The sequence below is a fragment of the Plenodomus lingam genome (genome assembly GCF_022343315.1).
Source record: "Plenodomus lingam strain CAN1 chromosome Unknown contig_3, whole genome shotgun sequence".
NCBI lineage: Eukaryota > Fungi > Ascomycota > Dothideomycetes > Pleosporales > Leptosphaeriaceae > Plenodomus > Plenodomus lingam.
The window spans coordinates 1,292,937-1,320,822 of NW_027093944.1; the positions used below are offsets into that span (position 1 = coordinate 1,292,937).

The 27,886-nt window shown below is 53.7% G+C and overlaps 12 protein-coding genes across 12 annotated transcripts; 7 read left to right on the top strand and 5 right to left on the bottom strand.

The window, feature by feature from the left end:
• Nucleotides 1–46: 46 nt before the first annotated feature.
• IAQ61_007808 (uncharacterized protein) lies at nucleotides 47–1,657 on the bottom strand (the record flags this gene model as incomplete). Its single annotated transcript, XM_003841996.2, has 6 exons — nucleotides 47–69; nucleotides 119–1,189; nucleotides 1,248–1,267; nucleotides 1,325–1,419; nucleotides 1,517–1,549; nucleotides 1,622–1,657. The coding sequence occupies 6 exons, from the start codon at nucleotides 1,655–1,657 to the stop codon at nucleotides 47–49; spliced, it is 1,278 nt and encodes a 425-aa protein (XP_003842044.2).
• Nucleotides 1,658–2,332: 675 nt separating this feature from the next.
• IAQ61_007809 (uncharacterized protein) lies at nucleotides 2,333–4,551 on the top strand. Its single transcript, XM_066097745.1, has 3 exons — nucleotides 2,333–2,772; nucleotides 2,823–3,646; nucleotides 3,835–4,551. Exons 1-3 carry the CDS (start codon nucleotides 2,502–2,504, stop codon nucleotides 4,255–4,257), a joined length of 1,518 nt encoding a protein of 505 aa, XP_065952242.1. The 5' UTR covers nucleotides 2,333–2,501; the 3' UTR covers nucleotides 4,258–4,551.
• Nucleotides 4,552–4,705: 154 nt separating this feature from the next.
• IAQ61_007810 (uncharacterized protein) lies at nucleotides 4,706–6,649 on the top strand (the record flags this gene model as incomplete). Its single annotated transcript, XM_066097746.1, has 4 exons — nucleotides 4,706–4,847; nucleotides 4,930–5,168; nucleotides 5,244–6,476; nucleotides 6,554–6,649. 4 exons carry the CDS (start codon nucleotides 4,706–4,708, stop codon nucleotides 6,647–6,649), a joined length of 1,710 nt encoding a protein of 569 aa, XP_065952243.1.
• Nucleotides 6,650–7,105: 456 nt separating this feature from the next.
• On the top strand, nucleotides 7,106–8,062 carry IAQ61_007811 (uncharacterized protein; the record flags this gene model as incomplete). Its single annotated transcript, XM_003841993.2, has 1 exon — nucleotides 7,106–8,062. The coding sequence occupies one exon, from the start codon at nucleotides 7,106–7,108 to the stop codon at nucleotides 8,060–8,062; it is 957 nt and encodes a 318-aa protein (XP_003842041.2).
• Nucleotides 8,063–8,205: 143 nt separating this feature from the next.
• Nucleotides 8,206–10,862, bottom strand: IAQ61_007812 (uncharacterized protein). The gene is made up of 2 exons (XM_003841992.2): nucleotides 10,651–10,862; nucleotides 8,206–10,605 (listed from the first exon to the last, which is right to left on the bottom strand). The coding sequence occupies exons 1-2, from the start codon at nucleotides 10,777–10,779 to the stop codon at nucleotides 8,338–8,340; spliced, it is 2,397 nt and encodes a 798-aa protein (XP_003842040.1). The 5' UTR covers nucleotides 10,780–10,862; the 3' UTR covers nucleotides 8,206–8,337.
• Nucleotides 10,863–11,418, top strand: URM1 (Ubiquitin- modifier 1; the record flags this gene model as incomplete). Its single annotated transcript, XM_003841991.2, has 3 exons — nucleotides 10,863–11,020; nucleotides 11,076–11,240; nucleotides 11,301–11,418. The coding sequence occupies exons 1-3, from the start codon at nucleotides 10,974–10,976 to the stop codon at nucleotides 11,416–11,418; spliced, it is 330 nt and encodes a 109-aa protein (XP_003842039.1). The 5' UTR covers nucleotides 10,863–10,973.
• A 619-nt stretch (nucleotides 11,419–12,037) lies between these two features.
• IAQ61_007814 (uncharacterized protein) lies at nucleotides 12,038–14,942 on the top strand (the record flags this gene model as incomplete). Its single annotated transcript, XM_003841990.2, has 3 exons — nucleotides 12,038–13,263; nucleotides 13,321–14,496; nucleotides 14,552–14,942. The coding sequence occupies 2 exons, from the start codon at nucleotides 12,038–12,040 to the stop codon at nucleotides 14,024–14,026; spliced, it is 1,932 nt and encodes a 643-aa protein (XP_003842038.2). The 3' UTR covers nucleotides 14,027–14,496; nucleotides 14,552–14,942.
• A 307-nt stretch (nucleotides 14,943–15,249) lies between these two features.
• Nucleotides 15,250–17,534, top strand: IAQ61_007815 (uncharacterized protein; the record flags this gene model as incomplete). The annotated part of the gene is made up of 3 exons (XM_066097747.1): nucleotides 15,250–15,447; nucleotides 15,857–16,203; nucleotides 16,262–17,534. The coding sequence occupies 3 exons, from the start codon at nucleotides 15,250–15,252 to the stop codon at nucleotides 17,532–17,534; spliced, it is 1,818 nt and encodes a 605-aa protein (XP_065952244.1).
• Nucleotides 17,535–18,143: 609 nt separating this feature from the next.
• On the bottom strand, nucleotides 18,144–21,430 carry IAQ61_007816 (uncharacterized protein; the record flags this gene model as incomplete). Its single annotated transcript, XM_066097748.1, has 11 exons — nucleotides 18,144–18,211; nucleotides 18,767–18,908; nucleotides 19,000–19,113; nucleotides 19,221–19,682; nucleotides 19,736–19,767; nucleotides 19,829–20,102; nucleotides 20,151–20,233; nucleotides 20,334–20,699; nucleotides 20,758–20,882; nucleotides 20,941–21,283; nucleotides 21,352–21,430. 11 exons carry the CDS (start codon nucleotides 21,428–21,430, stop codon nucleotides 18,144–18,146), a joined length of 2,088 nt encoding a protein of 695 aa, XP_065952245.1.
• A 475-nt stretch (nucleotides 21,431–21,905) lies between these two features.
• IAQ61_007817 (uncharacterized protein) lies at nucleotides 21,906–23,223 on the bottom strand (the record flags this gene model as incomplete). Its single annotated transcript, XM_003841985.2, has 2 exons — nucleotides 21,906–21,941; nucleotides 22,012–23,223. The coding sequence occupies 2 exons, from the start codon at nucleotides 23,221–23,223 to the stop codon at nucleotides 21,906–21,908; spliced, it is 1,248 nt and encodes a 415-aa protein (XP_003842033.2).
• Nucleotides 23,224–24,123: 900 nt separating this feature from the next.
• Nucleotides 24,124–25,680, bottom strand: IAQ61_007818 (uncharacterized protein; the record flags this gene model as incomplete). The annotated part of the gene is made up of 3 exons (XM_003841984.1): nucleotides 24,124–24,833; nucleotides 24,883–25,543; nucleotides 25,597–25,680. 3 exons carry the CDS (start codon nucleotides 25,678–25,680, stop codon nucleotides 24,124–24,126), a joined length of 1,455 nt encoding a protein of 484 aa, XP_003842032.1.
• A 122-nt stretch (nucleotides 25,681–25,802) lies between these two features.
• Nucleotides 25,803–27,653, top strand: SSN3 (cyclin-dependent protein kinase; the record flags this gene model as incomplete). The annotated part of the gene is made up of 2 exons (XM_003841983.2): nucleotides 25,803–26,522; nucleotides 26,576–27,653. The coding sequence occupies exons 1-2, from the start codon at nucleotides 26,386–26,388 to the stop codon at nucleotides 27,651–27,653; spliced, it is 1,215 nt and encodes a 404-aa protein (XP_003842031.1). The 5' UTR covers nucleotides 25,803–26,385.
• Nucleotides 27,654–27,886: the final 233 nt, after the last annotated feature.

The window sequence follows — 27,886 nt, forward strand, 5'->3', positions numbered from 1 at the left end:
TACCGGATATCTGTTGGACAAGAATGCTGATATACATTAGAAACAGTCAATTTAATTTGACATAGTTCCCTAAGACCGGTTAGCGCGAATATGGACACCCAATTCGTCATTAACGTACCTGGGAACTGCCCCTGCTTTCCTCGAACTTTACCGATCCACCACTCGTTATCATTCTGCGTCCGCGATACAATCTCTATGACATCGCCAGCGATGAAACTCAGGTCGCCTTCGGCTTGTGCCTCATAATCATAGAGTGCTGTCACAGTCTCGGCCGCTGGAACGCCACTCAGTCGTGATGGCTTCGGTTTTGGCGGGGGAGGTGCAGCACCCTTGGCCTTTGCGGCTGAGCCCCACGAGCCCGAGGACATGGCAGGTGATTTGACGTCTCCAACGGCTCCACCAGCTCCGGCTGGCCCAGGACTATATGGCGGTGGCGGAGTTTCTGTATCTGAAGAGATCGACGAACGCCCTCCCTTTGCTTCCAAGGCCTTGGTGGCGTACTTGGACTGCCCTGGTCGGGCGCCGGCAGGACGACCGCCAGTCGTCTTGAATTTTGTGATGGAGAGCTTCTCGACCTGCTCTTGTATATCGCCCCTCTTCTTCTCGTATGCCGCCTCAATATCGAGTGTCAGATCAAAGTAGCCAATGTCGAGCCGTTGCATGCGCTCGTGGAGTGTGTAAAAAACGTTTAGCTGCATGTAGTAGAAGGATTGGAAGAGTGGCTTGATGAACTCTCGCTCTAGCAAGAAGAGCTTCGGCAGCTCGTCCTTGAGGAGATCATTGAAGTAGTTGTAGTCCTGGGTTGCCTGCTCCACGTCGGCTTCGGCGCGGTATGTCGCCTTCTCGTCCTTCAGTGTCTTGTCCTTTTTGTCTTGCAACTTCTTAAGAGTGGCCCTGTGGCGATCGTAGTCCAATTGCTTGTGGTCGCGCTTGCTAGCAATCTTGCGCACCGCCTTGATAATGTCGAGTAGCTCGTCCGCTGGGCGGATCACCCGCGACTCAATCATCTCCAATTCGGGCTTGAGTGTTTCCTGCAATTCCTGAACCACAGCCTCGTACTGCTCGCAAGCTTCTATGCCAGCGGTGTTGCCTTCGTCCAGGTAGGAGTCAGGGTCAGACATTCGTCCAGAGATGGGTTTGTAAATCTCGGCGACGGCTTTGGAAAACTCGATCTGATGAGAGAGCATGCCTGGACACGGTCAGACCTGAAAGGATGCGCGCGCGCATGCGCGACAAGCGTTACACACCATTTATGGCTTCAAAGTACCTAGCGAGCGTGTCAGCATCATCCTTGGGTTTACAGTGGGCAGACAAGGCGCATTACTTTTTCGACTCTTCGTGCAGCTTCTTCGTCTCCTTTTCAAGCTCCTGGAATCGCCGCTCTGCGTCGAGATAGATGGCATCCTTTGTGATTTCGCCCTGGCCGTTGATGTAAGTAGCTTTCTTCCTCCACGGAATAGGGCGCATGTCGTGCCACGAGCCGGAGAAGGCTCGGGAAGGCTCAAGAAAGACATACCAGGTTGAACTTTTGTTTGAAGGTCTGGGGCGCCTAGATCGCAATTTGTTAGCAGCGTGCTGAAGGCCGAGCCGGCTTTGTCCCAACTCCTTTATGTCTACCTACCCTCGTCACCGTCTTGGTCAGGCCTTTCCACGACATGGAATATTGCTGGTATGCGGCGGATGGTAGTGGTAAGATGAGTCTGGGATGTGATGGGAAGAGTGAAATGTACTGTGTAAATGTACAGGTCCAGGAAGCGGAAGCGGAAGCAGAAGCAGAAGCAGAAGCAGGGTCCTGCGGTGGTATGGGAGATGGCGGAGCAGAGGGGAGATGACGTGGGTGACGAACTCAGGTGTGGCTGAGCGGCTTGGGGTGGTGAGGCGTTGAGACGTTTGGGTACCAAGTGGATGGATCAGCACTTGGGGTATCAATACCAGTACACGATGGTACTACTTGTAGAGTACTTTAAGCAAGCCAGAACAGGAATCAACGGTTTTGTCAGCAGTGGTGAGTGAAGGGAAGTCAGGGCAAAGTGTACACAGTATGTCAAGGTCGGAGGCGGGGAGAGACAGACTCTTGTCGCATGCGGCCGTCAAACATGCTTCCCGAAATACCCGATCGATCAAGTAGTTAGTTTCCCCAAGTTCTGGCACGATCGGTAACCACATGATTTGGGTACATTGACACCTGCAGTACCTACACGACATGATGTATAGTGAGTACATGGACAAGTCTCAGGCTTGTCAGGCTTGCTTGACACTGTGACACGTCCGTTGAAGAAGAAGAAGAAGACGAGGAAGACGAGGAAGAAGAAACGCATTGGGCCGAGGCGAATGATGATGACATGCATGATGAATACGGCACATGTGCAGACCAGAGCAACCAGTCATCGCACACCTTCAGTGCTGACTAATAATTACTAGTCTTGGCATCTCACATTGCAAAGAATCAGTGCAATCGCTCCAACGCCACCCACCGACAACCTCCCATCCCAACTTCCATCATGTCGAGCATCGTACCCACCGTCGGCAGGCAGGCCCTCCGCATCGCCTCTCGACGCTATCCATCCTCTGCATCTGCACGCTTCGCCCGTGTTGCTGCTAGCCAGAGGCACTATGTGTCATCCTCCTCCCCCGCTGGAGCTTCTGTGAACATTGACACGGCAAGCCAATTGGACACCAAGTCATACCGAAAGCAGACGGGTGAGCGTGCAGAGGATGCGACCATGCCGGCAACTGGCATGAGCGGGGATGTCATGATGTCTCCCACTGCAGGTAAAAGCTCCATTCCACCCATAATACAACGGAGAGGCTCATCATCTCAGGCATTCTCAAGCAAGCCACGGTGATGGATCAGGGCTCACGGCCCATCTATCTGGACATGCAGGCCACGACGCCCATGGACCCACGTGTAGTAGATGCCATGCTGCCCTATATGACGGGCATGTATGGCAACCCTCATTCGCGAACCCACGCCTACGGCTGGGAAACAGACAAGGCAGTCGAAGATGCACGTAAGAACATCGCCGACCTCATCGGCGCAGACCCAAAAGAGATCATCTTCACAAGTGGCGCCACCGAGAGCAACAACATGAGCATCAAAGGCGTCATGCGCTTTCTCGGTCGCGCTGGCAAGAAGAAGCACATCATCACAGCCCAGACGGAGCACAAGTGTGTGCTTGACAGCTGTAGACATCTTCAAGAGGAAGGCTTCTCCGTGACTTACCTGCCAGTACAGAATAATGGCCTTATCGACATGGCTCAACTCGAAGCTGCAATGCGCCCCGACACAGCCATGGTCAGCATCATGACCGTCAACAACGAAATCGGCGTCGTCCAGCCTGTAGACGAGATTGGCAGGCTTTGCCGTTCCAAGAAGATATTTTTCCACACCGATGCGGCACAGGCAGTGGGCAAGATACCTATTGATGTCAACAAGATGAATGTCGACCTGATGTCCATATCTGGCCACAAGATCTACGGCCCTAAGGGTATTGGCGCGTGCTACGTACGACGAAGGCCTAGGGTGAGACTCGATCCCATCATCAGCGGTGGCGGTCAGGAGCGAGGACTGCGCAGTGGAACCCTGGCGCCTCCACTGGCCATTGGTATGGGTGAAGCAGCGCGGATCTGCAACGAGGAGATGGCAGTAGGTACACCCGTTGTGTTTCGTTACATCCACTATGATTATTTGCTTCCGACATGCATGGCTTTCAGAGTGTTCGGCGGCTTCGGCCGTCGACGCACCATGTTGACAAATGTGCAGGGGTTATGAGTCGTTGTTCTGATCTTTTATGTTTCCATCTGGTCGATGTGGGCTCTACTGACCAGACACAGTACGATAGCAAGCGTATCACGTCGCTGTCGAATCGCCTTCTCGAGGGCTTACTCTCGCTTGAGCACACGACACTCAACGGTGACCGCGAACGACACTACCCTGGTTGCGTCAATGTCTCATTCGCATACGTAGAGGGCGAGTCCCTACTCATGGCACTGAAGGACATCGCCCTGTCATCTGGGAGTGCGTGCACTTCAGCATCGTTAGAACCCAGCTATGTTCTCCGAGCGCTTGGTAGCAGTGATGAGAGCGCACACAGCAGTATCCGCTTCGGTATCGGGCGATTCACCACAGATTCGGAGATCGACTATGTGCTCAAGGCAGTGCAGGAGCGAGTGACGTTCCTGCGAGAACTGAGTCCGTTGTGGGAGCTTGTGCAAGAAGGTGTCGATCTGAACACGATTGAGTGGAGCCAGCACTGAGCGATGAGGGAATTGATGAATGTACTATATTATACCCTGGGGCGGAGTTCGTTGTGTGGGAGGAATAGGCGCATGGTCAATTGGCGCACTTGGGACCACGCTCGCTGAGGGGGTTCATTGTTCACGATTGATATGACGACCATTTTGATTGTACGCTATTATATATGTTTGCCCATGGCTATGTACATGAATGTAATGATGAATAATCTACTGGGAAAGATGGCCGTGACGGTGCAGTAGGGAATGAAAAAGAAAGCAAGAAGCAAGAGACGGCACAAGGTGCCCAGCGGTGGAGGCAGACTGCGTGTTGCCAAGATGTCGGGTAGTTGGAGGACAGGAAGCTTTCCCCGCGTCCACGACACTAACCACCGGAGGATACAATTCTTACCTTGCGATACTTACGGTAGATGGCATACATGCCATAAATGTGCGATTAGATAGCCCAGGTATGAGCGCGGTGCCCGAAAAGGTGCTCAACTGGCTGTACAGCGTCCTCACCAGCGAGTACTCGCACGTCCAGCGTACATACAACGACGCAGCCGAGGTGCTCTCGAGTTACCCGTCGCTCACACCGCGCACTGAGATCTACAGTAGGGAATGACCATGGCAACCCATTTCACCTCTGGCTGCAACTCGGGACCGAAGACGATTCACTGACATATGTACAACCAGCGTATGAAAATGGAGCTTCGGCGCTGCTGCTGCTCCTCAGCGGCACCCTGCCCGTCACCTTTCGCGGCGCAACCTATGGCTTCCCGATGGCTATATGGGTCCCCTATGGTTATCCGCGAGAAGCGCCGATGGTATACATGACGCCCTCGCAAGACATGGTCGTGAGGCCCGGGCAGCATGTGGGCGGCGACGGTAGAGTGTACCACCCATACCTCGCGCAATGGGCGCAATACTGGGATGTAAGTTGGAATCATTCCTTTGATAGCCTACCAGACTCTGTGACCAACCCACCGACTGACCAACCTTACACGCAGAAGTCTACGCTGTTCGACTTGCTGGCAGTCCTGCGCGGTGTCTTTGCAAAAGAGCCGCCTGTGCGATCGAAGCAACCAATCGTGCATTCTCCCTCACCAGTGATTCCCCCTCCCCCTCCTCCAAAGCCCCCAAAACCAGGCGACCAGGACCAGAATCGAGCGACACCCCAACCATCGCATCATCGTTACTCACAGCCTCCTCCTTTACCTCCACCGCGGCCACCTCTATCGCCTTCGCCCCAACACCCACACGCACAATCGTCACAACAGCAGCAGCAACAACAACCATACCAGCTGCAAAGGAACAGCTATGGGTATAATCCCCAGAGCAGCCAAGGCAATCCCGACATCAGCCCGCCAACGCCCATACCATCAAGACAACCCCGACCGCAGGCACAGGCACAGGCGCAGAGCTATGCGGCGGCCCAACCATCATATGACATGCCAAGTCCAGTCAGCCCCGTGACACCTGATGGTTCATGGTCAATATCACGCTACTCGCACACAGGGCCGCCTCAATCGCATCAACATGCTCTCCAATCACAGCAGTATCAAGGACCCCCACCGCCGCAATCCCATCCATTCTCGGCTCCTCACACAGGGCCCCAACAGCAATATCCTCAACAGCCACCCCACGGCTACCCGCCACAATCACACCTACAGTATCCGCACCAACAACAGCCACAGCAACAACTCCGCCCGCCTCACCAGGCCACACCCGCCGCAAAGCCTCCAGTCAATCTGCTGGACGACTCTCTCCAAGTCACACTCCCCTCTCAGTCCAACAATCACCTACCCGTTCCCGTCCCACCCGTTCCTCCTAATCCCGAAAAAGACGCTCTCCTCCGTGCCCTCAGTCAAACTCTCGTCGCACAGATCCGCCAAACAGTGTCGTCGAATCAGTCCGCCATCGGCCCACTGCAAGCCCAACAGCAAGCTCTACAGACTGCACATGCGCGTCTCCAAGCAGAGCTGGGAGAGCTTCAGCAGTTGGACTCGGCCTTGGCAAGCAACGAGCAGGTGCTGAAAGGGGCCATGGTAGAAGCAGACCGTGTCATGGAAGATGCAAGAAGGCGCCAGGCGCCCGATGTTGACGATGTACTGGTTGCCCCAACGCTTGTGGGCGGACAATTGTACACTCTTGCGGCTGAGGAGAAGGGCATTGCGGATGCCCTTTTTATTCTGGGTAGGGCCTTGGACAAGGGGAGGGTGGGAGCCGAAGTTTTTGCAAAGGTACAGTCTCTCCTCTTCATCTTGTCCAAAGTGCCATGAGCGATAGGGAAAGACGCAAGGCTAACAACTGCGCGCAGCAAACGAGAAGCCTAGCCAGAGAGCAGTTCTTGAAGAAAGCGCTTATCAAGAAGATAGCGAGAGGTATGGCGCTGGACGAATATCAGATGCGCTGATCAAAAACTCAAAACCTATGTTCCCCTGCACATTCTGCATTGGCTTCTTCCAGTGCGTTGATTCAAGGCCATGGAGGACCACAACTATAAGCAAACATAGGTAGGCCTTGAAACATGGCCAAAATGGATGGACAGCACAACAGAAGAACACGGCATGATAGCAGTCAGCTCAGCCAGGGTACTGGGCGTTTTTGTACCCGTTGCAGACAGCACTCAATCTCGCTAGGCGGTTGAAGAGGCGTTGTTGGTGCAAGGATGCCGACCCCCTGATCTAACTTACCAATCATCAAGCACTACATTTAAGCTTTTCGATAAGTTTATACCAAGCACTCCAAATGTGAATATCAGGCAACCAGCCTCGCGATTGAACATATTTTCTCGTTTCGCGCGCGCACCAATTCTTTCTACATTCGTACTTCGTTCAGGGACCACAGATACTATACTAATGACAACACGATGTCTACACTGCATGACCAGTCGCACGCGGCTGTCGACTCGACTACGACGGCCCCAGCACAACTTACAGCTGTCCGAACACCCTTCTCCCACTGCTTCCGACCCACGACTGCAAACCACCCCTCTTCTTCGCCAACCTCCATCCTAGACGTTGAGCGCAACCCAGCTGACCGCTACTGGAAATTTACATTCGGCGCTTACATCCTCCTCCCCTTCAGCGGCCTTGTAGGAGTCGGATGCATTGGATACCTCCTCTCCACGCTCTCTCTATGGCCAACGTCATCCTACAATCCCGTTGGACCCTGGGACCTATGGCCCTCATTACTCACCTTCAGCCTCAGTATACTCTGGTGCAGTGTTTGCCTCTTCCTTTGGTACAAAAGCCGTCATACATTCCATCCTGGTCTCTACTTATCCGTCCACTTGGTCCTATGGCTCGGGTTCGTATTCACCACCCTCTTTGCACTCCTCGCATCTCGTATGATGATGCGCTTCGGCCACGAAGCGCAGATTGTGGAGTACGTCAGCATGCAAGGATACACTTCGAGTGACTACGGAAACTACCTACTCGTGGAGAACGGCACGTGGGTTTGGACACGCGACATGCGTTTCTCCGAGGCCACCCTGCACCTGCCACGAACCTGCCAGGGATCGGGCTACCCTGAACTTCCTCCCGCCGACGACATGCATTATGCCGCTGCTCTTGCTGCCAACGCTGCTGCTTGTGCTGAACAAGATGAAGGGGTCAATGAGCTCTGGCGTGCTAAGCCAATGCGTGTGGGATTCTCGCTTGCGGCGCTTGTTTGTCAGTGCATTGGGCTGGTGGGACATTTTCTGTTATTTGTACGCGCGTGTGTGGATACGAAGAGGTATAGGAGAGTGAGTGCGGCGAGGCGTATTGAGGAATTGGCGGGGGACAGGCTGAGGGAGACGAGTCCATTCAAGGTTAAAGGGTAGCGGGGCAAGACAATATCGCGATTCAAGTGAAGTTGAAGGGATTTGGGACCGGGTTTGTGGGAGAAAGTGCGTTGAAATTTGGGTAACAAGGTTAGAGACCGTGTCATCAAATGCGAATGTATATCACACATCATAAAAGGCGCTTTATTATGCCTTCTAGTCTGAACCCGTTCACTACACTGAAGTTTAATGGAACTTGTCGTGTCTTGTTCCAACCTATCTTCTCTGAATTTTGGAAATCTATTGCTGACAGACAGTCCTCCTTCCAGTCTCCATTATTGGAGATTGAAGATTCGCAAGGAACTGTCATCACTGGCCACCGCAAGCTGCTGACCGTCCAACTGGCCGGGTCTCCACGCAATCTGATTGATCGTCTTCGCCGGCAACAATCCCGCATCACCGACATGCACTTCAATCCCATCAAACGCATCTACAGGCGTACGCGCGATACAAATTTCCCCACCCTCCGTCCCAAATGCAAACTGCAGGTACGCACTCGCAGAGGGACTTTGATTACACGCAACCGCAGTCACAGCCGCATTCGCCGCCACAGAACCCACCAGCACCACCTCAGGTCCCTCGACCCGCCAAATCCTAACCATCTTGTCCCTTCCCGCCGTCAGAAACGTCGGCTTCTCCAGGGGGGCCCAGGAAGCGGCGAGAATCATTCGCGTATGGGCTTTTGGGTTTGCGTGCGCCAGCTGATACATGGAAGCTGCTTGGTTTCGCTCCCAGAGGACCCACTGTCTGTCTCGGCCCACGCTGAGCAGATACTTGTCGTCGGGGGAGAATTGTAATGCGGTGACGGTGAGGGAATGTGCTTTTAGTGCGGGTTTGACTTCGAGCCAGTCTTTTGTGTCGTATAGGCGGATGACGGCGTGGTCGATTGAACTGGCACGACATGCGGTTGCGACGAGCGTGGCATGGCGACTTACAGCCGCGGCGGAGATTTCGTAGCCGTGGCCGTAGAGTTTCTCTGTTTCGGGCCAGAGCAGATGGCGTGCTAGATGGTCTTCAAAGGGTGGGTGGTTGAATTGCAAAGTGGATTTTCGAATTACGGAGGAGGGGTCGATGGCTTCGGCGTCGTCTTCGTCGGCGTTTTGAAGGGGCTCGTCGTCGCCGATGGCTTGGATGGCCTTGTTGGAGAGGCCGAGGACGGGGATGTTGGCTGCGTCGGGGAGGTTGGCGGATGGAGAGGTTTTGATGTGGCAGAGGGAGTCCAGTATATCTGCGACACCTTTTGGCTCATCGAAGACGCGGAGTAGCTTCTCGTCTGCGCCGGAGATGAACTGTGTGTTTGTGACTACCTCGACACAGTTAAGATCGTAGCCGTGGATCTGGGGCCGTGAGAACTCATGCCATGAGGAGGCAAAGCCGTCGCGTTTCCACTGCGAGTACAGTCTTGTTGTCTGGTCTGAACTCGTTGAGAGAAGATACGACCCATCCCTGGCCCAGCTGACGCCTCTGACTGGACGTACATGACCCGTTATCGCGACTTGCTGTGCCCACATGTCTTCTGCAGTCGAGTACGTCCACTTCCTCCAACTACCAGTACGACCGAGTGATACCACAGAGTTACCATCCGGCGACCAAAGTCCGATCCAGAAACCTCCCGCGCTGCCAGTAGCGCTCGTCGAGCCTTTCTGCGCGCTGATCTCGCCGAGTCGGGTGATACAGATCCAAACACCAGAGCTAGGGTCAGATTGCCATATTGCCAGTGAGTTATCCTCAGACGTTGTGAGCAGTTGTAACTTGCCACCTCTGTGTCGCCATGAGGCCTGGTAGATCCAATCTTCGTGTCCAAGGAGAAGGGCCTCAAAAGTCACCGAATATTTGGAAATCACCGTACTAAACCAGTGAGCCTTGTTGGACAAGGATTTGCCCATGCCGCCCAGAGCAGGATCACTAAGCGCACTGCTAACAACGGGCAGCTCATCCCCACCGTGAAGTCTCCAGAGGCGAATGTATTTGTCCTGACTCGCTGAGGCAAGTAGCAAATCGCTTTTGGGGTCAGATGTTTCTCTTGTGAAATCAAGGGCGCGGATCCAGCCTTCGTGACCTGTGAGCGTGGCGGATAAACGAAATTCATCTTCTTTTGACACGAAGATCTGAATAGTGCTTCGTGTGCCAGCGGTTGCTAGGACGGTAGATTTGCTGTCTAACGCCGCGAGAGCAAGGTTCAGAGGGAAATATTTGGGGGAAAGCACGATAGTCTGAGTGAGCTTGACATCTATTGAGGAGAAGCCGGGGTCATGAGCAAGTTGCCATATTTTTATCGAGCCGTCTGATGATCCAGTTGCGATGATGTTCGAACCAGGTAGAGTTGCGATCCTTGTGATTGGGCCAGTGTGATCAGTGATAGTGATGACACACTCGAACTTTGCAAAGCTATGTCCTTGACTGCGCCATATTCGGATGGTATTGTCTGCTGATCCACTGAGAAGGATGGAGACATCTGCTGTGCCCGTGGAGTAGAATTTGACTGCATTGACGGCCTTGGTATGACCACTCAGTACTGCTTGGACGCCGGGTAATTTGCCATTCTTTTCTCATCAGCAAGTCGACCACGTGCAAGAGATCAAACTCACTTGAGGATCCCAAAGGGCGACGCAGTCATCGGCACCAAAAGCCAACAGCTGGCTACCACCTTCATCCCAATCAGCGGCAGCAGGATTCCGATTCCCACCTGTGGAAATGAAGTCGGAAGATAGCTTCATTTTTAATGACGATGCGGTCGGCTGGTATACCTACCTACATGTAGTAGTCATTCCTTTCGAGGATTTCTTTGACACTAACGTCGCTTAGTTGGCCTGATGCGGTATAGAACGAGAGGCAGGCTTTGGGTGCATCTGCGCAGCTTTACTACACCCACGAGTGATAGCCGTGGAGAGACTGCGCAGGTGCTGCCCCAATGTCAGACATGCAGAATGATACGATTCCGATAACTATCGAATTCAGGTAATGGTGTCTCAGTCTGCGAACCCAACGTCCACCACTTACACCACACATGTAGCGGCGGGCTGGAGATGCTGTTCGCGAACCAAAAGAGACATACACTTGCAATGCCCACGCAGGACGAAGCAGGAAAACCAGCAAACATTGCATTCCTCGTACGCCATCTGTGCGACAAGGTCATGAAGGACCCCAGGAAAGACTTGTTCGTCCTGGATGGCACTGTGTACGTTTAAATTTGCTCATCAGCTGATGTCCACTTACACACGCTAAACTCAATCATTAGACGTCCCGGCATCTTAGTCCTGATCAACGAGGCGGATTGGGAATTGGAAGGAGAGGACGAGTATGAACTAGGGAAAAACGACCATATCATGTTTGTGTCTACCTTACATGGCGGCTAGAAGTGAATAGCGTCTGATTTGGTTGTCAATGAAGCCAGGAATGAAATATCTCTCTCATGGCTAGATGTGGGCTTCCCACTTCTACACACAACACAGTAACTACCAAGATGCTACGATAGTATGTACATACCCGCATCAGTACTATATTATGCAAGGAAAGAGGATGAAAGAGTCACTGCAGTCCCTGTACACGTGTCGCGGTGCTTACGACGCTCGACCGTGTGTCATCCACCGTCAGACTGGGGTGAAACGTGTTCTGATCATACATCCGACAACCTCCATACTTCATGGCTTCTGCCTGGCCTTGGCAAGTAGAGAAGATGCAGAGACATGACGTCGTGTACTGACTTTGACGAGGACTAGTGGCACGATAGAAACAGGATACTCTGCGTATGCGGAGCAAGCAGTCCTGACGGTGGAGTTTTCGGTGGAACAGTTCTGCCCCGGAAGCATCCGGCAACGGACCAACTACCGTACCGCTACCTACCTAGTACTGTAAGTAGGTGTGTGAGAGCTGGACGGGGCATTTTGGTTTATGCAGAGTCGAACCTACTTCTAAAATATGTACCAGTACCGCCGGTGCGATAGGTAAGCTTGAGAGGCTTGGACAGCAAAGAGAATGAAAGCACCAAGCCTGGGCCTCGCGGGTCTGGTCAGGATGTCCGGGTGCTCGTGCTTTCCCGCCAAGCTCCGAGCACGTGCTTTCGCGATGGCCCGCGCGTGTCACCGCTCCAGGTTCACGTCGCGCTCTTTGCTTTTGCTGGCTCGCTCAGAGCCGCCTCACATCACTAAATCTACACATGCCCCCAGACCCAACATGTCCGAGTCCGATGAGGAAGCAGACTTGAAGCGAGCGTTGGCCATGTCATTGGGCCACCACTCGACAGGGGAAGAAGATGAAGAAGATCTTGCACAAGCAATTGCGCTCTCGCTTCAAGAGAGCGAACAGCAGGTCGGCCCGAAGTCTCCCGTGGGCATATCAAACCGTGTGACGACACAGGTTGAGCAAAGTGATGAAGCCTCCACTGCTGTGGGGGCATCCCTATCGAATTCTGATGCTTTCTCCAGAGGTCTCGGTGGGATGGACCGCAAAGCAATGGAGGAGGAGCGTCTCGCAAGGCAAAAGAAGCGCAAACACATTTCATCTCCTGAACAGCCTGTCAAACGTTTGACACCCGCGTCCGATGGAACAGAAAAGCAGAAGAACAAAATCGCTGCTCAGTCATCACCATCGGTCGTACTGCAGTATCCCAGAGGGGCCATCAAACGTACTTTTGCACACGCATATCCACGAACAAACGACATCAGCATTGACGAGCTGTTACAAACACCCAGCATTCACATGGCCGTCATTAGTTCTTTCATGTGGGACGCAGATTGGTTGCACAAGAAACTAGATCCTATCAAGGTCAAGCAGATATGGGTGATGAATGCCAAGGGCAAAGATGTCCAGAAGAGGTGGTTACAAGAAATGAAGGACACCGGCGTCCCGAATCTCACACTCCACTTTCCGCCCATGCATGGTATGATCCAGAGCATGCATAGCAAATTCCTCCTGCTCTTCGGCAAGAAAAAGCTACGGTTTGCTGTACCTACTGCTAATATGACTTGCATTGATTGGGGGGTTGCGAATGATTGGCAGCCAGGAGTCATGGAGAACTCTGTGTTTCTAATTGATCTTCCTCGACTCGCAGATGGCGTTTCCGCAGATCACGCCAAGCTTACAAAGTTTGGAAAAGAGCTCATCTACTTTTTGGAGCAGCAGGAATTACCGCGCAAAGTCATTGATGGGGTGTTGAATTTCGACTTCTCAGAGACTGCTCACCTTGCATTTGTGCACTCCATGTAAGTTGAACATGATGTGCAGCGCGCCGCGAAGTTGGACTTGTCTAATAACGATAGTGGCGGTAGCCATGACCCGACGACTGCTCATCCAACAGGTCTGCCGGGCCTTGCAGCAGCCGTGCGTGGCTTAAATCTTGGAAACGTGAATAATCTGGAAATCGACTATGCAGCCTCCTCGATCGGTGCTGTAAATGACAACCTCCTGCAACAGCTGCATATGGCTGCACGGGGAAAAGACTTTGACGCAAACACGCAGCCAGCAGGGGTTCGCGAATACTTCCGCATCTACTTTCCCACCAGGGAGACTGTGGAGAGGAGCATGGGAGGACCAGATTGTGGTGGTATAATATCGCTCCGATCGCTCGACTATCATGCACCCACGTTTCCGAGGGAATGTATGCGCGATTATGACTCGACACGTCGAGGGATGCTATCGCATAACAAGCTTCTCTTTGCGCGCGGGTGCAAAGAGGATGGAGGGCCACTGGCTTGGGTATACGTTGGCTCTGCGAACCTGTCCGAGTCGGCCTGGGGAGGCCAGAAAGTGGGCAAGAGTGGCGGTCTAGGAAAGCTCAATATTAGGAACTGGGAATGTGGTGTCATCGTGGCGGTGCCAGAGGAAAGACTGGCACGGATTGAGGAGGTGGGAGATGGAGGCACAGTGCTGCCAGAAATGGGGGTGTTTGAAGAAATTGTCGAGATTCCCTTTCACTATCCTGGGACTGTGTTTGGGAAAAGACGGCCTTGGTTTCGAGCTCGGTGAACTGCTTGCTACCCAGCACCACCATGTCGGATATGATGGACTGTAGTCAGTGGTCCGAGGCTAGTACAAGTTGCTCAACTTAGTTTTTGGACCGGCGATACGGCCATACTGAATCGAGACGACGAGATGGATGGGAAATTTCTTTTCTCTTGGCTTTCCCTTTGTTCTTCTTCTCCCATGAGTAAGAGAAAGGTGCCATGGTGCAAGAGATGTGCGTGACAAGGAGCTTCTACATTTACTTACCTAGGTATCGACAGCCTGTATGTACTAGGTACAATATAAGGCAATGCTTTACTCGAGAGCGATCGGCATTGCTAGCGATGCCTGTTGTCTGACATGTTCTACAGTAGCTACTGTATGACATGTGTACTGTGAGTGTCTTGAGCCCTTGTACAGACAAGGGGGGGCTGCATGCTGGTGCTTATGTTCGGCACCACCCGACAAGACAGATTCGATCATGCATTGTATAGGTAGGTAGGTGGTATGGGGGAAGGGATTGTGGTAGCTAGCTGACCTCATGGCTAGGGAGACAGACTCTCGAACGTTTGATCATCACCAGCACTGAAGTCTGAGCAGTGGATAGGTAATTGCAGATGAACCATGACGGTCGGCTGCGAGGCCCCATGTGCCAGCTCAGCAAAGATACCATTTTCTTAATCGTCTTCTTCTTTTGGAATCGATCGCACATGTTTGTCGGACCAGTTCGGCGGACCCAGGCGGCAGGATGGGGGCTGGGGGCAAGGGTGGTAGGGCAAGCGACTGTAAGTCCCCGACCCTTGAGGAGCCGTCAGCGTCCAAGCGTCAGACAGTGCGCAACTTGCGCCACGAGCGAAGAGTGAAAGGAGGAAGAAGCCAGGAGGAGGAGGAGGAGGAGGAGGAGCAGGTGGCGGCGACGTGCGGCTGCGGCTGCGGCTGCGCAGGATAACCTAGCTCATTGCACATCGCATGTGGTGCTTGCAGCAGCATACCTTAATCATGTCTTTGCCACGGTGTTTGGTACACTTGCACTTTGCATTGTAACAACTCCTACCTACACACGTCTCTTTGACTCTTTTGCCTTTGCTCCACTCTGCTTGCTGTGCTGCTGCTGCCTTTTTCTCCCCAAGCTCCAGCGCCATAGCCATGCGACGTGCGCTCTTTTGCCCGTCACACTGACCGATAAACATTTTCCCATTTCCCTTTTGCCTCCCCTTTGCCTTTTCTTCTGGTCCGCCCCGGCCCCCATGCCAGAATCTCTCAACGGCAGCCGCCCGCCACCCGCCGTGGACGCGATGTGCACGCCTGCACCGTCGCGAGTTGGACCTCAGAATCCCATCACGCATCCCATCCATGCCTGGTTCACGTCGCCAGCACGGTCGGCCCCGAATACGGCAGATGCAAAGGAACTGCCCCTGCATCTTATCCAGTTGATTCTGACCTATGTAAGTCGCACAGTCTTGGCATTGGTGTTGGTCATGGTTGCGCATCCTACGTATTTTCTTCCCTTCTTTCATAATCTTTCGTCGACGATGCCTGCACCTTCCTTCCTCGAAATGATTGCGCCTTCCCTCTTCGAATTCGATATGCTTGCCCCTTCCCCGCTTCGACAATGGCTCCTTCCCCCCCTTCCCCCTTCCCTTTCCCCGCACTCAGTCAACAAACACGAGAACCATTGCACCTTTCCACTCTTTTCACTTTCCCCCACATCCCTCGACGATTGCACCTTCACCTTCACCCTCACTCCCCCAGACCAGAGACCAGAGACCAAAGACCAATGACTACAAGACGACAACTACACCCACTCTTCACACACTCTCTTCAGCCGACAATTGCCGACATGTTCTTCTTTAGCTTGACGATGTTGGCGATCTCGCGCGCGTCACCCGTACTTCACGCCTCTTCTACTACATGACCCTCCCGCGCCTCTACGAAAATGTCACGCTTCACTCTCACGCGGAAATCCGATACATCGATGGAAGGCCAGAAGGCTATGGTGGTGGCAGTCCCTTCGCCATGGGCCTGAACACGCTGGTATCGCGCACCTTTACTGACTATGTGCAAAAATTTCGGGTCATAGGCGACTGGCGAGAGCACGACATGGGCGACTACAAGCAGGGCCGCGTTCCCGACAACAGCATGGTACTGCAGATAACCATGCGCGCCGTGCTAGACAAGATGAAGAACATCACCACTTTCTCGTACGTCTGGCTGGCTGGCACTTCTTCCCCCAGTATAATGGCTGACACGTACACTTAGCTGGGAGCTCAATACCCCGCCCCTGTATACCGTCTACCAGGGTCTCGTCGGTAGAACCACGCTCACATCTTTGGTTTTGCGATGTCAAAACTGCCGCACACCTCGGCCCACGACCGTCATACCGCCCATACCAAATCTCAAGTCAATGGTCATGTACGACATCGACCCATTGTGCTACCCTGATGACATATCCATGATACTCCTGGGCTCCAAGAAACTCGAGCAGCTGAAGCTACACTGGAGTCCGCGTATGCGGGAAAGTGGCGAGGAGTCGGTCAATCTGCTGGCCATCTTTGGCCGCTGTCTCGCTGCGCGGTATGCTGTGCCCATCAAGCGCCTGGCAATATACAATCTCTATACACGTTTCCACGGTGAAGGCGTGTACAAGGTCATAGACTATACAGTCCAGACAGAGGCCACCATCATCAATTCCATGGACTCCTCGGATCCCATGACCGTCTTCACCGACCAGCCCTGGCAAGTAGCTCACAAACCCTCCGTACCTGTGAACTTGAAGATATTACGGACAGACAACACGGACAAAGAAGGCGCAACCATTCTGGGCCGGTTTCAAGGCCTCGACCGACTCTACCTTGTTGCCAAGAAGCGAGGCAGAGGCATTTCATCGAAACCCAATACCGCTGCAGGCACACCAACAACGCCGTCAACGGCCACACCGGGTGTTGCTAGCGCAAACGGAACACCTACCGTCAGCGAGCACCAATCTCGGAATACAGCGAGTGAGTATCTGGCGGCCATCCAAAAAAATCATAGCTCCATCCGTCATCTTCTTCTGTCAGATCGCTGGCAGCTGTCCTTCGATACCTTTTACAAGCTCTGTCAATCCTGTCCAAATCTGGAACAGCTTGGATTCTGTTTTCTGGCACCTCCTCTGGAGTCGATGCGACAAGCCATAGCCATGGTACCCAAACTCTGGGCCCTCCGTCTTCTCCTCCCCCAGGATGCGGATGCCGCCGACAAGATCGATAACTTGGATTCCGACATGCACATGTTCGCCATCGCTACTGAGTTTTGGCGGCCAGAATACAAGAATCTAAAGTACCTCGGCATAGGGGACAATCATATATACAAGCTAGGAGGTGTTTATTTCCCGCCCAAGGCCAAGGATGACACGCCCGACTGCCTAGAGAACGGTATGCTAGCAAGAAGGTCAGGCCCCGTCCGTAAAGTGGAGCTTGTAAGCCGAGAGAGTGTCAATCACATTGAGATTTGGGGCTTGGATACGATGGAATTCGATCCCTCACCGTCTTGAAAGCTAGACAAGGAACACAAATGGACGGATCTTTTTGGCCAGGAGACGACGACCTATCTAGAGCCACTACCGCGTATGCGTCCGCTGTCTTGTCAAAATCGATGCTCTTTACTGTGCTCGAACAAGCCGGCGAGGTTACAACAAGTGAAGAGAGGGAATTTAAGGAGGGGCGTACTGGGGAACGCGGTGGCTCGTGTACCCACTTGCTTGACTATGAGCGCGTTATGGATTGGAGCAGAACAGCTCATAGCGCAAAGGAAGGCGCTGACGTAATCGGGGAAGAATGGTGACTTGCCGGGTGCATAATAGCACTCATTTCAACAGCCGATGAAATTCGATGCGAACATGGCACCGAGCACGAATACCAGAGTATTGGTTTTACGCAATAGCCACGACCAAACTTCTGGACTAGCGAAGAAGGATTCTGGAGGTAAAACCAACGACTTCATATGCCTCTGCTGACGCTTGAATGCGAGGGCACTTGCATGCGCGAGGAAATGGCCACACGTAGGTTGATGGAGTTTGCAGGGCATGCGCAGGTATACGGACTCGCATTTGCAGACACTGCCATCACGCAATGGAAGCATGCCATCTTAAGGCACTCTCAGCCTAGGAGGCGGGTGACAACTCGACAGCTTTCCGTACGTGACATTCAACATCAGCCTGCTGTGACTGGTCTAAATCAAAAGAATACTATTGCACGAGGACGATGATTCTACCAGTGCTTTTGAAAGGTGATGTCTCGATGGCTTTTGGTGGTTTTGATTCTCGCAGTGGTGAGCGATATCGGAGATGATTGATACACATGGTACTGGGAGGAGCCCGTGTACAAGTGAGTAGACTAGACTACCATCCAAGTGATTCGTGTCTAGCCGCATCACATCAGAAGATGCATGTAATCCCAAACCATCAGTTCACACTTCATGCTCATTTTACATTTCATGCGAGATATTTACTTCACAATTCCTCACAGCCATCTCCCCAACACCCACCGCATACACCCCCCCACCCCTCCTAAACCCTCTCTCAACCACCCACCCCCCTATCCTCCCCAACCGCCCTCATCCTAACCCCTCCACTCTCCCCAAACCCATCACCATCACCACCACCACCACCACCCACCCCATCAACACCCACCACCCCCGTCTGCCCCCCCTCCCGCCCAACCCTCCACGCGCGCGCCCAGTCCGCCCTCCCGGGCCCCTGCAGCGCATCTTGCCCGAACAGCGAACCGGGCGGAGAACGGTATCCGACGATGAAGAGGACAAGGGGCTCGCAGAGATCGGTGACGAGGCGGATGCGGAGGACGAAGGCGAGGTAGAGGAGGATGAAGATATTTAGGACGAGGGTTAGGGATAGGACGGGGAGGAAGGCCTGGGGGTCGGCGGCGTTAGATATTGTTTGCTTTGGTGTATTTTTATTATTTTGGGGGGAAAAGTTGGGAAAAGATTTTGCCTGTACGGACCTTTTGGTAGGGTTTTTCGCCGCCGGACATGTATTGTGCTACGCGGACCCAGGCGTTGAAGTATTCTAGTTGGGCTGTGTTGGGTGTGGAGGACGAGTTTGGAGTCTGGGCTTTCTGGTTGGCGTTGGACGAGTGCAGGCATTTCGATTGTGGGGGATTTTGGATGCCAGTGGCATCATGGGCATGTGTTCAAACATGAAGAAAATGATGAATCAACCTACCTGGGCCACTGTAAACGGAAAATTCTGCGTGAGATCAAGCACGGTACACATCATAATGGACGCCAACGCCTCGGCAGGACTAGGCAGAGTCTGATTCAGCACCGGCTCGCGGAGTTGCAATTGCGTCAGTATCCTAGCCGTGCTTGCGTCGCCGTCAAAGACGCCGTTGTTGAGGCTGATGGAGTTGAGCAGGTCAAAGGCCATGTCTAGCCAGCCGCTCAGCGCCACTCTATCGCCTTGAGATGCCGATGCGGTGGGCGCATCGTCGTCGTGCCATTTGCCGTCGTTTTCGCAGAGGGCTTCTAGGCTTTGGCCCTGGGAGGAGGCGTTGTAGCGGGTAGTGCATGTTGTTGTGATGCTGGTTTTCATCGAGCAGAGGAAGTAGTCGTTTGTGGTAGCATCTGGTGCTTTGCCGAGGAGATAGGCTGCTGGGCGAGGGCCAGTGGAGGTGTGGTTTGCAAGCTAGTGGTCTGGTGAGCAAGATGGAAGGGAGGTGGGTGTCGTGGTAGACTGACGGTATTTGCATCTTTTGGAAACTTTAGAAACACTGCAGGATGCGTTAGCGGGGATGTTGTATAATACTGGAAGAAAAAACGGGCAACTGTTACCTGGCCTCGCTTGCGTATTTTCTTCGTCTTCGTTGCGCCAGCCGAACACGCCATCGAGAACGGTCATGTTGTTGGCATTCGTGCCGTCTGGAAATGCTTGGATGGGCCAGTAATTGACCGCCATGGAAGTATTCTCCATCTTCACCGCGTTCGGCCACGTCTCGTACACGATTGGCTCGAGTTCCTCGCGTTTGGCGTTGACGCAGAGTACATTGAGGGCGAAGCTCGCGACTGAGGCGCGTACGGTGTAGGAACCGCCACCACCTTGGAGATCCTGGAAACAGTGTCAAGGACATTGATAAAGTGGCCGTGAGTTACTCACCTCCGGCTGGAGTAAATTGTTCTGTGGATGTCGGGCTGCCGCTGGAACACCTCTATGCGGGACAGCTATGGTGATGTTGTTGACTATTTGGAATTAGAGGTGGCAAGGAAGCATTGGTATGACGATGAGAGAACTCCACCTGGGTTGTGCTGCAAGACAATGTTTCTGCGCAGGACTACATACCTATTCTGCCAGCCTTGTCCGACTCGGCCTTCATATCAACTCGGTCTATCCACGTCGTCGTGACAGGGATATTGTCGTCGAGCGCAGCAAACACCGGTAGACGTTCTCCCAATTGATCAGACATCCATGGCGGCTTCCTTTGCGCAGTCTCATCATCCCACTTGGACAGATAACGAGCGAAATTCCGACTGCAAAGTGAGGACCACTCCACTGCCAGACACGTACTCCCTCCGAAAGCAGCATCTCCAACATCTGGCCACGCACTGAGACACTTTTCTCTAGCCTTGAGCGTGTTGGAGAAGCCGGACTCTACTTGGCCGGCTAGGGTTTGGAATTTCCACGGCGCGAGCCGTAGCTGCGGCTGCACTGATGATCATTTAGTACTTGGATAGGCTGCAAGTAGAATCTTCGCAAAAAGACTTACCCAGGGCACCCGCAGCAGTCGTATAGAGCAGCGACAGTACAGCCGTCACAAGAGAGAGCACGCCCAGCATGCTCCACCCAGCAAATCGAACACTCTGCCACTGTGTGACCAATGTCCCTGGCTGACTACCATCACTTAGTCTGATGCAACATTCCCACCTGTCATGAACGGGGCTCAACTTACAGAATCCACGAGCGCATTGCAATACTCGCCAAGTTGATGCCCTTTTGCTGACTCGCTCGCCTAGACAGAACCTGTCCAATAAAGACCAAAAAGACCATGACAAAAGACAACTCGATTGTCTTCGCTATGAATTGCGTCAACAGGGCAGCCGAGGATGGCGAAAAGCGTCCGTCTTTGGAGACGATGCGACCGTACTTTGGTTGAACCAAAGCAACGATGAAGAACAGGGCCGAACACAAAGTCGAGTACACCGAGGTAACCATGATGGTAATCGAGTATAAACTTCGCCGTGGCCGAAGCGGAGCCTGCGAGGAGACGAGCGGTACGCTACTTGCTGAACTGCCTGATGCCCTCGCCCCATGTCAGACTTTGATATTCCGGGCGTGCTGTCAGGGTCCATTGCCTACCTACTTCTGGAAGCAGCGGTCATGATACTCGGGCCATCCTGTGATGGCCGAAGAAAGGGGTTTTCTTCCCGTTCCATTGCCATGGTAGCGTATGCAAAGATATCGCAGAGTTTAAATGATTCAAGCTGTCCATCACCGTCAACCTAGACAAAATCTGAAAGCGCAACGATAAGAGCCGACATGATGATGATGACTGGACAGAAACAATTCTGGATGAACAGCAACGGCAGATGGGGTGGAACAAGGGCAGACGTTTTGGATGATGGATGGATTGCTGATCTTTTTAGTGCGACATGCCGGGCTGTCGCCCTGAGGTCAGCGATCCACTGCATATCACGTGTTGGCGCGTCGACAACTGTCCGCCTTGGTATTCGCGCCATTCACTATACTTTGACTACGACCCAACGTGATGTCTATCACAGCATCCTGCTACCAACGTCACTGCAAATACTCAACCTCTCCTCTCTCATAGTACTGACACGAAGCCTCTGCAGCCTCTAAATTGAATCTATATCTAACCTCCTTTCCTATCCCATCGTGTAAGACAAAAAGTTTTCTCTACTGCTGATCCAGCATGTGTTTAAACTTCTCAATCTGTTGGTTCTCGTTAGTCAACTGTGCCCTCCTTTGTAAATGCGTTCATATGAGGTTTCTGACCACTCACCTTTGTACTCAGGTACTTTTCCACCTCCTCACTCTTGATTCCCTTCTCGCCGCCCGTCTTCCATGCAATCGGAATCATGGCCACCCGCTCCCTGACGACAACCTCCCGATTGGGGCCCTCGACGGCATGCACCTTGTCCGGGTTATTGGTCAACAGCCTGATGCCCCTGTCACCATCTAGCCCCAGGTCCATGAGCATGGCGGTGGCGAGCCCATAGCTCCTCGCATCCGCAGGGTGTCTGAGCAGGATGTTCGCTTCATACGTGTCATTTCCCAAGTCTTGCAAATTGTAGGCTTTGAGTTTTTCGCCTAGGCCAATTCCTCGGCCTTCTTGGCGCAAATAAATGATGGCGCCGCCGGACGGGGACAGGTGCGGGTCTGCCATCAAGCGGGCGGCTTCGTCGAGTTGCTCGCCGCAGTCGCAGCGCGCCGACCAGACGGTCTCGCCGGTGTAGCATTCGGAATGTATTCTGACCAGAGGCAGATCGCTCGAGGCAATCGGCTGTACATTACCATTTTCGCTCGACGGCGCCGAGGACGGGGAGGGCAAGCCATTGACCCTTTTCGTCGTCTCGCGCTCGACCTGGTCGTCCGACGTCCGCTTGGTAGGAAGGCCCTCTGAACGCTTGAGCTGCTCGACCCGCGAGCTCGTCCGGCCGGGATACAAGCGACCAACATAGGCGCCCCGCGTCATGCGATCGAGTTCCGTCTCCCCCGGTCTTTCGGCGTCCAGTGACCGCGAGCGGATGTTGGCACCAAAGACAATGGCAAGGTGTTCTTTGGTGTCTACGCTGTTGCGGTAGACGTGCAGCCACATTTCATGGCCGGTGGTGGTCGGGATGCGGGCGCGCACCTCGCATTCGACATGTGGCAGTTTGGCCAGCAGCTCAGGCCGTGGAGCATCGTCTTGGAGGAGCGAGGTATCGACAGGTACGGATCGTGGTGGGCGGGGATGCGAGGGTGTGGAGACGCCAGCCGGAGTGGCCGGAGGGGTGAAGGCGGGCGAGATGATGGATGGGACGGCGTGGGCAAGTTGGGTGGTGGGGTGCAAAGAATCACGATGGTCGTGCGCACGTGTCTGTGGCGACGTCGTGGATGACGATGATGGGGATGCCTCGAGTACATAGCCATCGCGACTTGAAGGCCGAGGCTGGGGTGAATGGAGAGGCCGGAGGGCGGGGGATGCGTGTGCGGGGAGTTGGGAAGAAGGCATGACACTGGACTGGGTAGGAGAGAGATCGGGATTGGGTATCGGGAGTGGTAGGCGAGGGGAGAGACGGCAGCAACAAGAAAAGAGAAGAGGAAAAAAGAAGAAATCAGCCAATTGATGTTGGCAAGGTCAAGCGATGCGCATCGTGATGGCAAAGTGGAGGGAGAAAGGGGTCCGAGCCGACAAGTGGACAGTCGTCAGTCATCAGTCATCAAATTGTCCGTGACTTGTGCCGTGTGTGTGATTGTGTGGGTTGTCGTACCATACTCTAGTCGTCCTTCCGCTTCTCGTTTGACTCGGCCGTCTTTTGTCTCCCGGGGGAGGCGCCAGGCCAGGCAGTTCCCGAGGCCGGATGCGGCATCCATGAACTCCAACTAGAACTGCGGAACGGGCGGCCCCCGCTTTCGGCCATGGTATGTTATGTGTGATGTACTCTAGAGCATTGAATACACAGACCGGGAAGTAAGAGGGTGGCAGGCTAGAGTAGTGTAGTACTAGAGTACTGCTACTCTACATCGAGAGGGCCTGGCTACTGGCTGACATTAGTTGGTACTTTATCTGTAACCACGGGTTCATACACAGTCTTACCGTATATTTGCATTATGTAAGCAGTCCAGTCCGATGCCTCGGCAGTGGCCCCCCACCCCCCCCCCCTTCCTTCCACAAGCCCTTAGTCAGCATCACAGCCGGCCCCCTCTGGACCGAACACTTCTCACTCTGTTGGCCTTGGACACCCACGACAACACACGGTAGAGTAGACTATGTAATGACACTGCACTGACACGGTGTTGCCACGGTCATGGGTGGAAATATACTTTGCGTCCTGAGAATTCGTTTCCCATCCCACCTTCACCAGAGTAGGCACTGGTAGAGTACTCTACATCCGGCCTTCAACTCTCCACATCAATCCACTCTGCGCTCTCGCCCCCAAACCTCGTCTGCATTCCTCTTGCCCTTGGTCTCGGGCACATACCATGCGATAAAGGCAGCAAACGAGGCTGAGAGCGCTGCAAAGATCAAGTAGACCTTGCCGTGCAGCTTTGCGCTCGCCAACGGGAAGAACTGCGCTACCATGAATGTGGCAATCCAGTTGGCACCCAGCGCAATGCTCTGCGTCGCGTCCACCGCATCGGGCCCCACCAGTTCACTGGCGAGGATAAACGGTACCGGCCCCAGACCGACCGCAAAACTCGACACAAACGACAAGACGGCCACCGCCGAGAGCACTGGGATCGACTGCATAATGCCAATCGCAAGCAGGACCGAGCTCGTTCCCATGCCTGCAAGAGAAACCAGCAGACACGTCTTGCGCCCCAGCTTGTCTGCCAGCGGTGCGCATCCTGCAGTCACCACAATGTTGAGGGCCGAAACAGCCAAGTTGAGCAGGGCAGAGTTGGACTCGAGTAGCCCGGCCAGCAGGGAGACTCCGTACATGACGATGCTGTTGATTCCGCTAAACTGTTGCGCCACCATGACCATGATGACAGCAATCGCCGCCTTCTGGTAGTCCGTGTGCTTGAATACTTGCATGATGCTGAGCGTCTGTTCCTTGCTGGCCTTGGTTGGGATGCCCATCGCGCCGTCTTGGTTGTGCAAGAGCGTCTGCTCTTCGTCTGTAGTCTTGTTAGCGTGCACCACATCCAAAGACTCGTCCATCCTTACCACTGATCTCACTAGACCCGACGGCTCCCCAGCCACTCATCTCGTCTTCCACGTTGGCCTCTTCGCCTCTCAACTTGCGCAGCGTCTTCTTCGCCAGCGAGATCTTACCCTGCTCGGCAAGGTATTTTGGACTCTCGACGGATAGGAAGAGACCCGCTGCCTGTGCAAGCCCAATCAGACCTCCAATCGCCAGTATGATCCTCCAGTACGAGTCGTGGCTCAGGAAGTAGCCGAGCAACTGTGTGGTGAGGATGCCAACGTTGCACATGATTTGCGTAAAGGCGCCAAAGAAGCCCTTGTCTGCTGGTGGCGCGATTTCTGAAATGTAGAGAGGTACAATCACCACCGACGCCCCAGCGCCTACACCCGACAGCAGCCTGCCAAAAGCCATGACGGCGATGCTGGGGCTCAGGGCCTCAAAGACGGGGCCGATGGCGAAGAAGAGCGTCGTGATTTGCATTGCCCTCAGCCGCCCGAATCTGCCTGCCAGCGGTCCAGCGGATAGGGCTCCTATCAAGCCTCCAAGTGTGTACATGGAGCCGACCACGCCCCATTCCGTCGGGGTCATGGGTATGCATTGCGGGAGGTTTGGGCTGGCGGTGGTAGCTGTTATCGACTTCTTCTTGCAGCGAATCACGTCTTCGGGCGCGTTGAGTTCCGACTGAAAGGCATTAGGCTTTGTTGTTGTATGGGCAATGGCTGGCTCAAACGTACCAAATGGAAGCCAAACAGGAGCGGACCGAGCGTCGCAACGAACAAAATGTACACAAAGTACCCGGTGAGATGATGCAACTCCATGGCGAATAGAGAGCAGAAGGGGATGTAGGTGGTAGGTAAGCAGAGCTAGAGGCACAGGTTGCTGCCCCTCAAGAATGTGTGCTACTATAGCACGAGTGCGTCCTGTCAGCAATCAACGTGAACCCGGCGCTTGCCCGTCTCAGAGCGTCGTGCAGCTACTACTATGCACGTACGCCATCATGCCCGTAGCAAGTAAGGACATCCTGAAAAGTTTGGCCGTGGAGACCGTCTGGCTGCAGCGATAATGGTAGGTACATAGTCAATCAGGTGAACCAGGTACCGTAACGTGCCTACGGGCTGGTACGGGGCTTCATTCGGTGCCTGTGACGAAGCTTCGGCCCCAGCAGCTCACGTACGGTATGATGATCATCTATCCAAGACACCAAGGGAAACACCAGCCTGTCTCTCTGTTGAACCAAAGCGCCGAAACCATTCAGCTTACGCCATACGTGCAGGTACATGCCGGCCGGTAGATGATAGGTAGCGACATACCGTCTACCGTGTACTGTAGACAACATAACCTCCTCATCCATCCATGGCCACTTTGTTGTTCCGCTTGATTGTTGTTCCGCGAGCCTTGCCAACTGCGGCCCGAGCCACCCGGTCGACCTCCCAGCGCCCCAGCCTTCATTTCACCAGATAACATCGCATCGCCCTGTCACCCACTCATTGAAAAAACAAACCCCGGTAGAGCCTGACAAGGCCATGTTCACCGGATACAATACCAAAAAACGGGTCAACGAGCGTTACAAGATTGTGGGTTTCATCAGTAGCGGTACCTATGGACGAGTCTACAAGGCCGAAGGCCGGAATGGTCGCGCGGGAGAGTTTGCCATCAAAAAGTCAGAGTCTCTCCAATCCAACATTCTTGCGGGCCATACTAACCGCCTCCTAGGTTCAAGCCCGACAAAGAGGGCGAACTGCAATACTCGGGCATCTCGCAGTCGGCTATCCGAGAAATGGCCCTTTGTACCGAGCTAGCACATCCCAATGTGGTGCATACTGTCGAGATCATCCTCGAAGACAAGTGTATCTTCATCGTCTTCGAGTATGCTGAACATGATCTACTCCAAATCATCCATCACCACAACCAACCCCAACGCCAGGCCATTCCAGCGCGTACCATCAAGTCCATCCTTTTTCAGCTGCTGCAAGGCCTCCTCTACCTCCACCGGAACTGGGTCATGCACCGTGATTTGAAGCCTGCCAATATCATGGTTACCAGCTCTGGCAAAGTCAAGATTGGTGATCTAGGTCTGGCTCGCCTTTTTTACAAGCCATTGCAATCCTTGTTCTCTGGCGATAAGGTCGTCGTGACAATCTGGTATCGGGCACCTGAGCTTCTCCTTGGCAGCCGTCATTATACCCCAGCAGTCGACATGTGGGCCGTCGGCTGCATCTTTGCCGAATTGCTGTCGCTGCGCCCGATCTTCAAAGGGGAGGAGGCCAAGATGGACAGCAAGAAGACGGTACCCTTTCAGCGCAACCAGATGCAGAAGATTGTGGAAATCATGGGCATGCCCAGTAAGGATCGCTGGCCACTTCTGACGGCCATGCCAGAGTACACACAGCTGTCCTCTATGATGGCAGGCAACGCATCCCGCTTCCCTCGTCCACAGAGCGGCGATGGCCTTGAGCGATGGTACCACCAGACGCTGAACAACAATCAGTACCCCGTCGGCTCCGGGCCGGATACCCCTGGACCAGAGGGACTAGCACTTTTGAAGGCTCTGCTTGAATATGATCCGCAGAAACGACTGACGGCTGAGAAGGCATTGGAGCACCCCTACTTCACTGCCCATGGAAAAATCTCGGACAATTGCTTCGAGGATTCGAAGATCAAGTATCCGGTTCGCAGAGTCAGCCAAGAAGACAATGATATTCGCACATCGAGTTTGCCTGGCACGAAGCGGAGTGGTTTACCGGACGATTCCATCCTTGGGCGACCTGCCAAACGTCTCAAAGAGGGATGAGCCCGACTTGTCTCGTGACGAGAAACTCTGAAACTGCAGGTGGACAGTGCGACCATTGCATGAACATATGCATCTGTGTTTACGATCTATGTGGCATAGAAATCCCGGTCTTTGGCACAGTACAACGATGGGGAATTGCGTGAGCTACAAGCTTGACAGTGGAGAGGGGTCCTGTGCAAGATTAGGCCTCGCACAGACGTGGCGCAGGAGCAGCCTTGCGCTTCTGGCCCTGA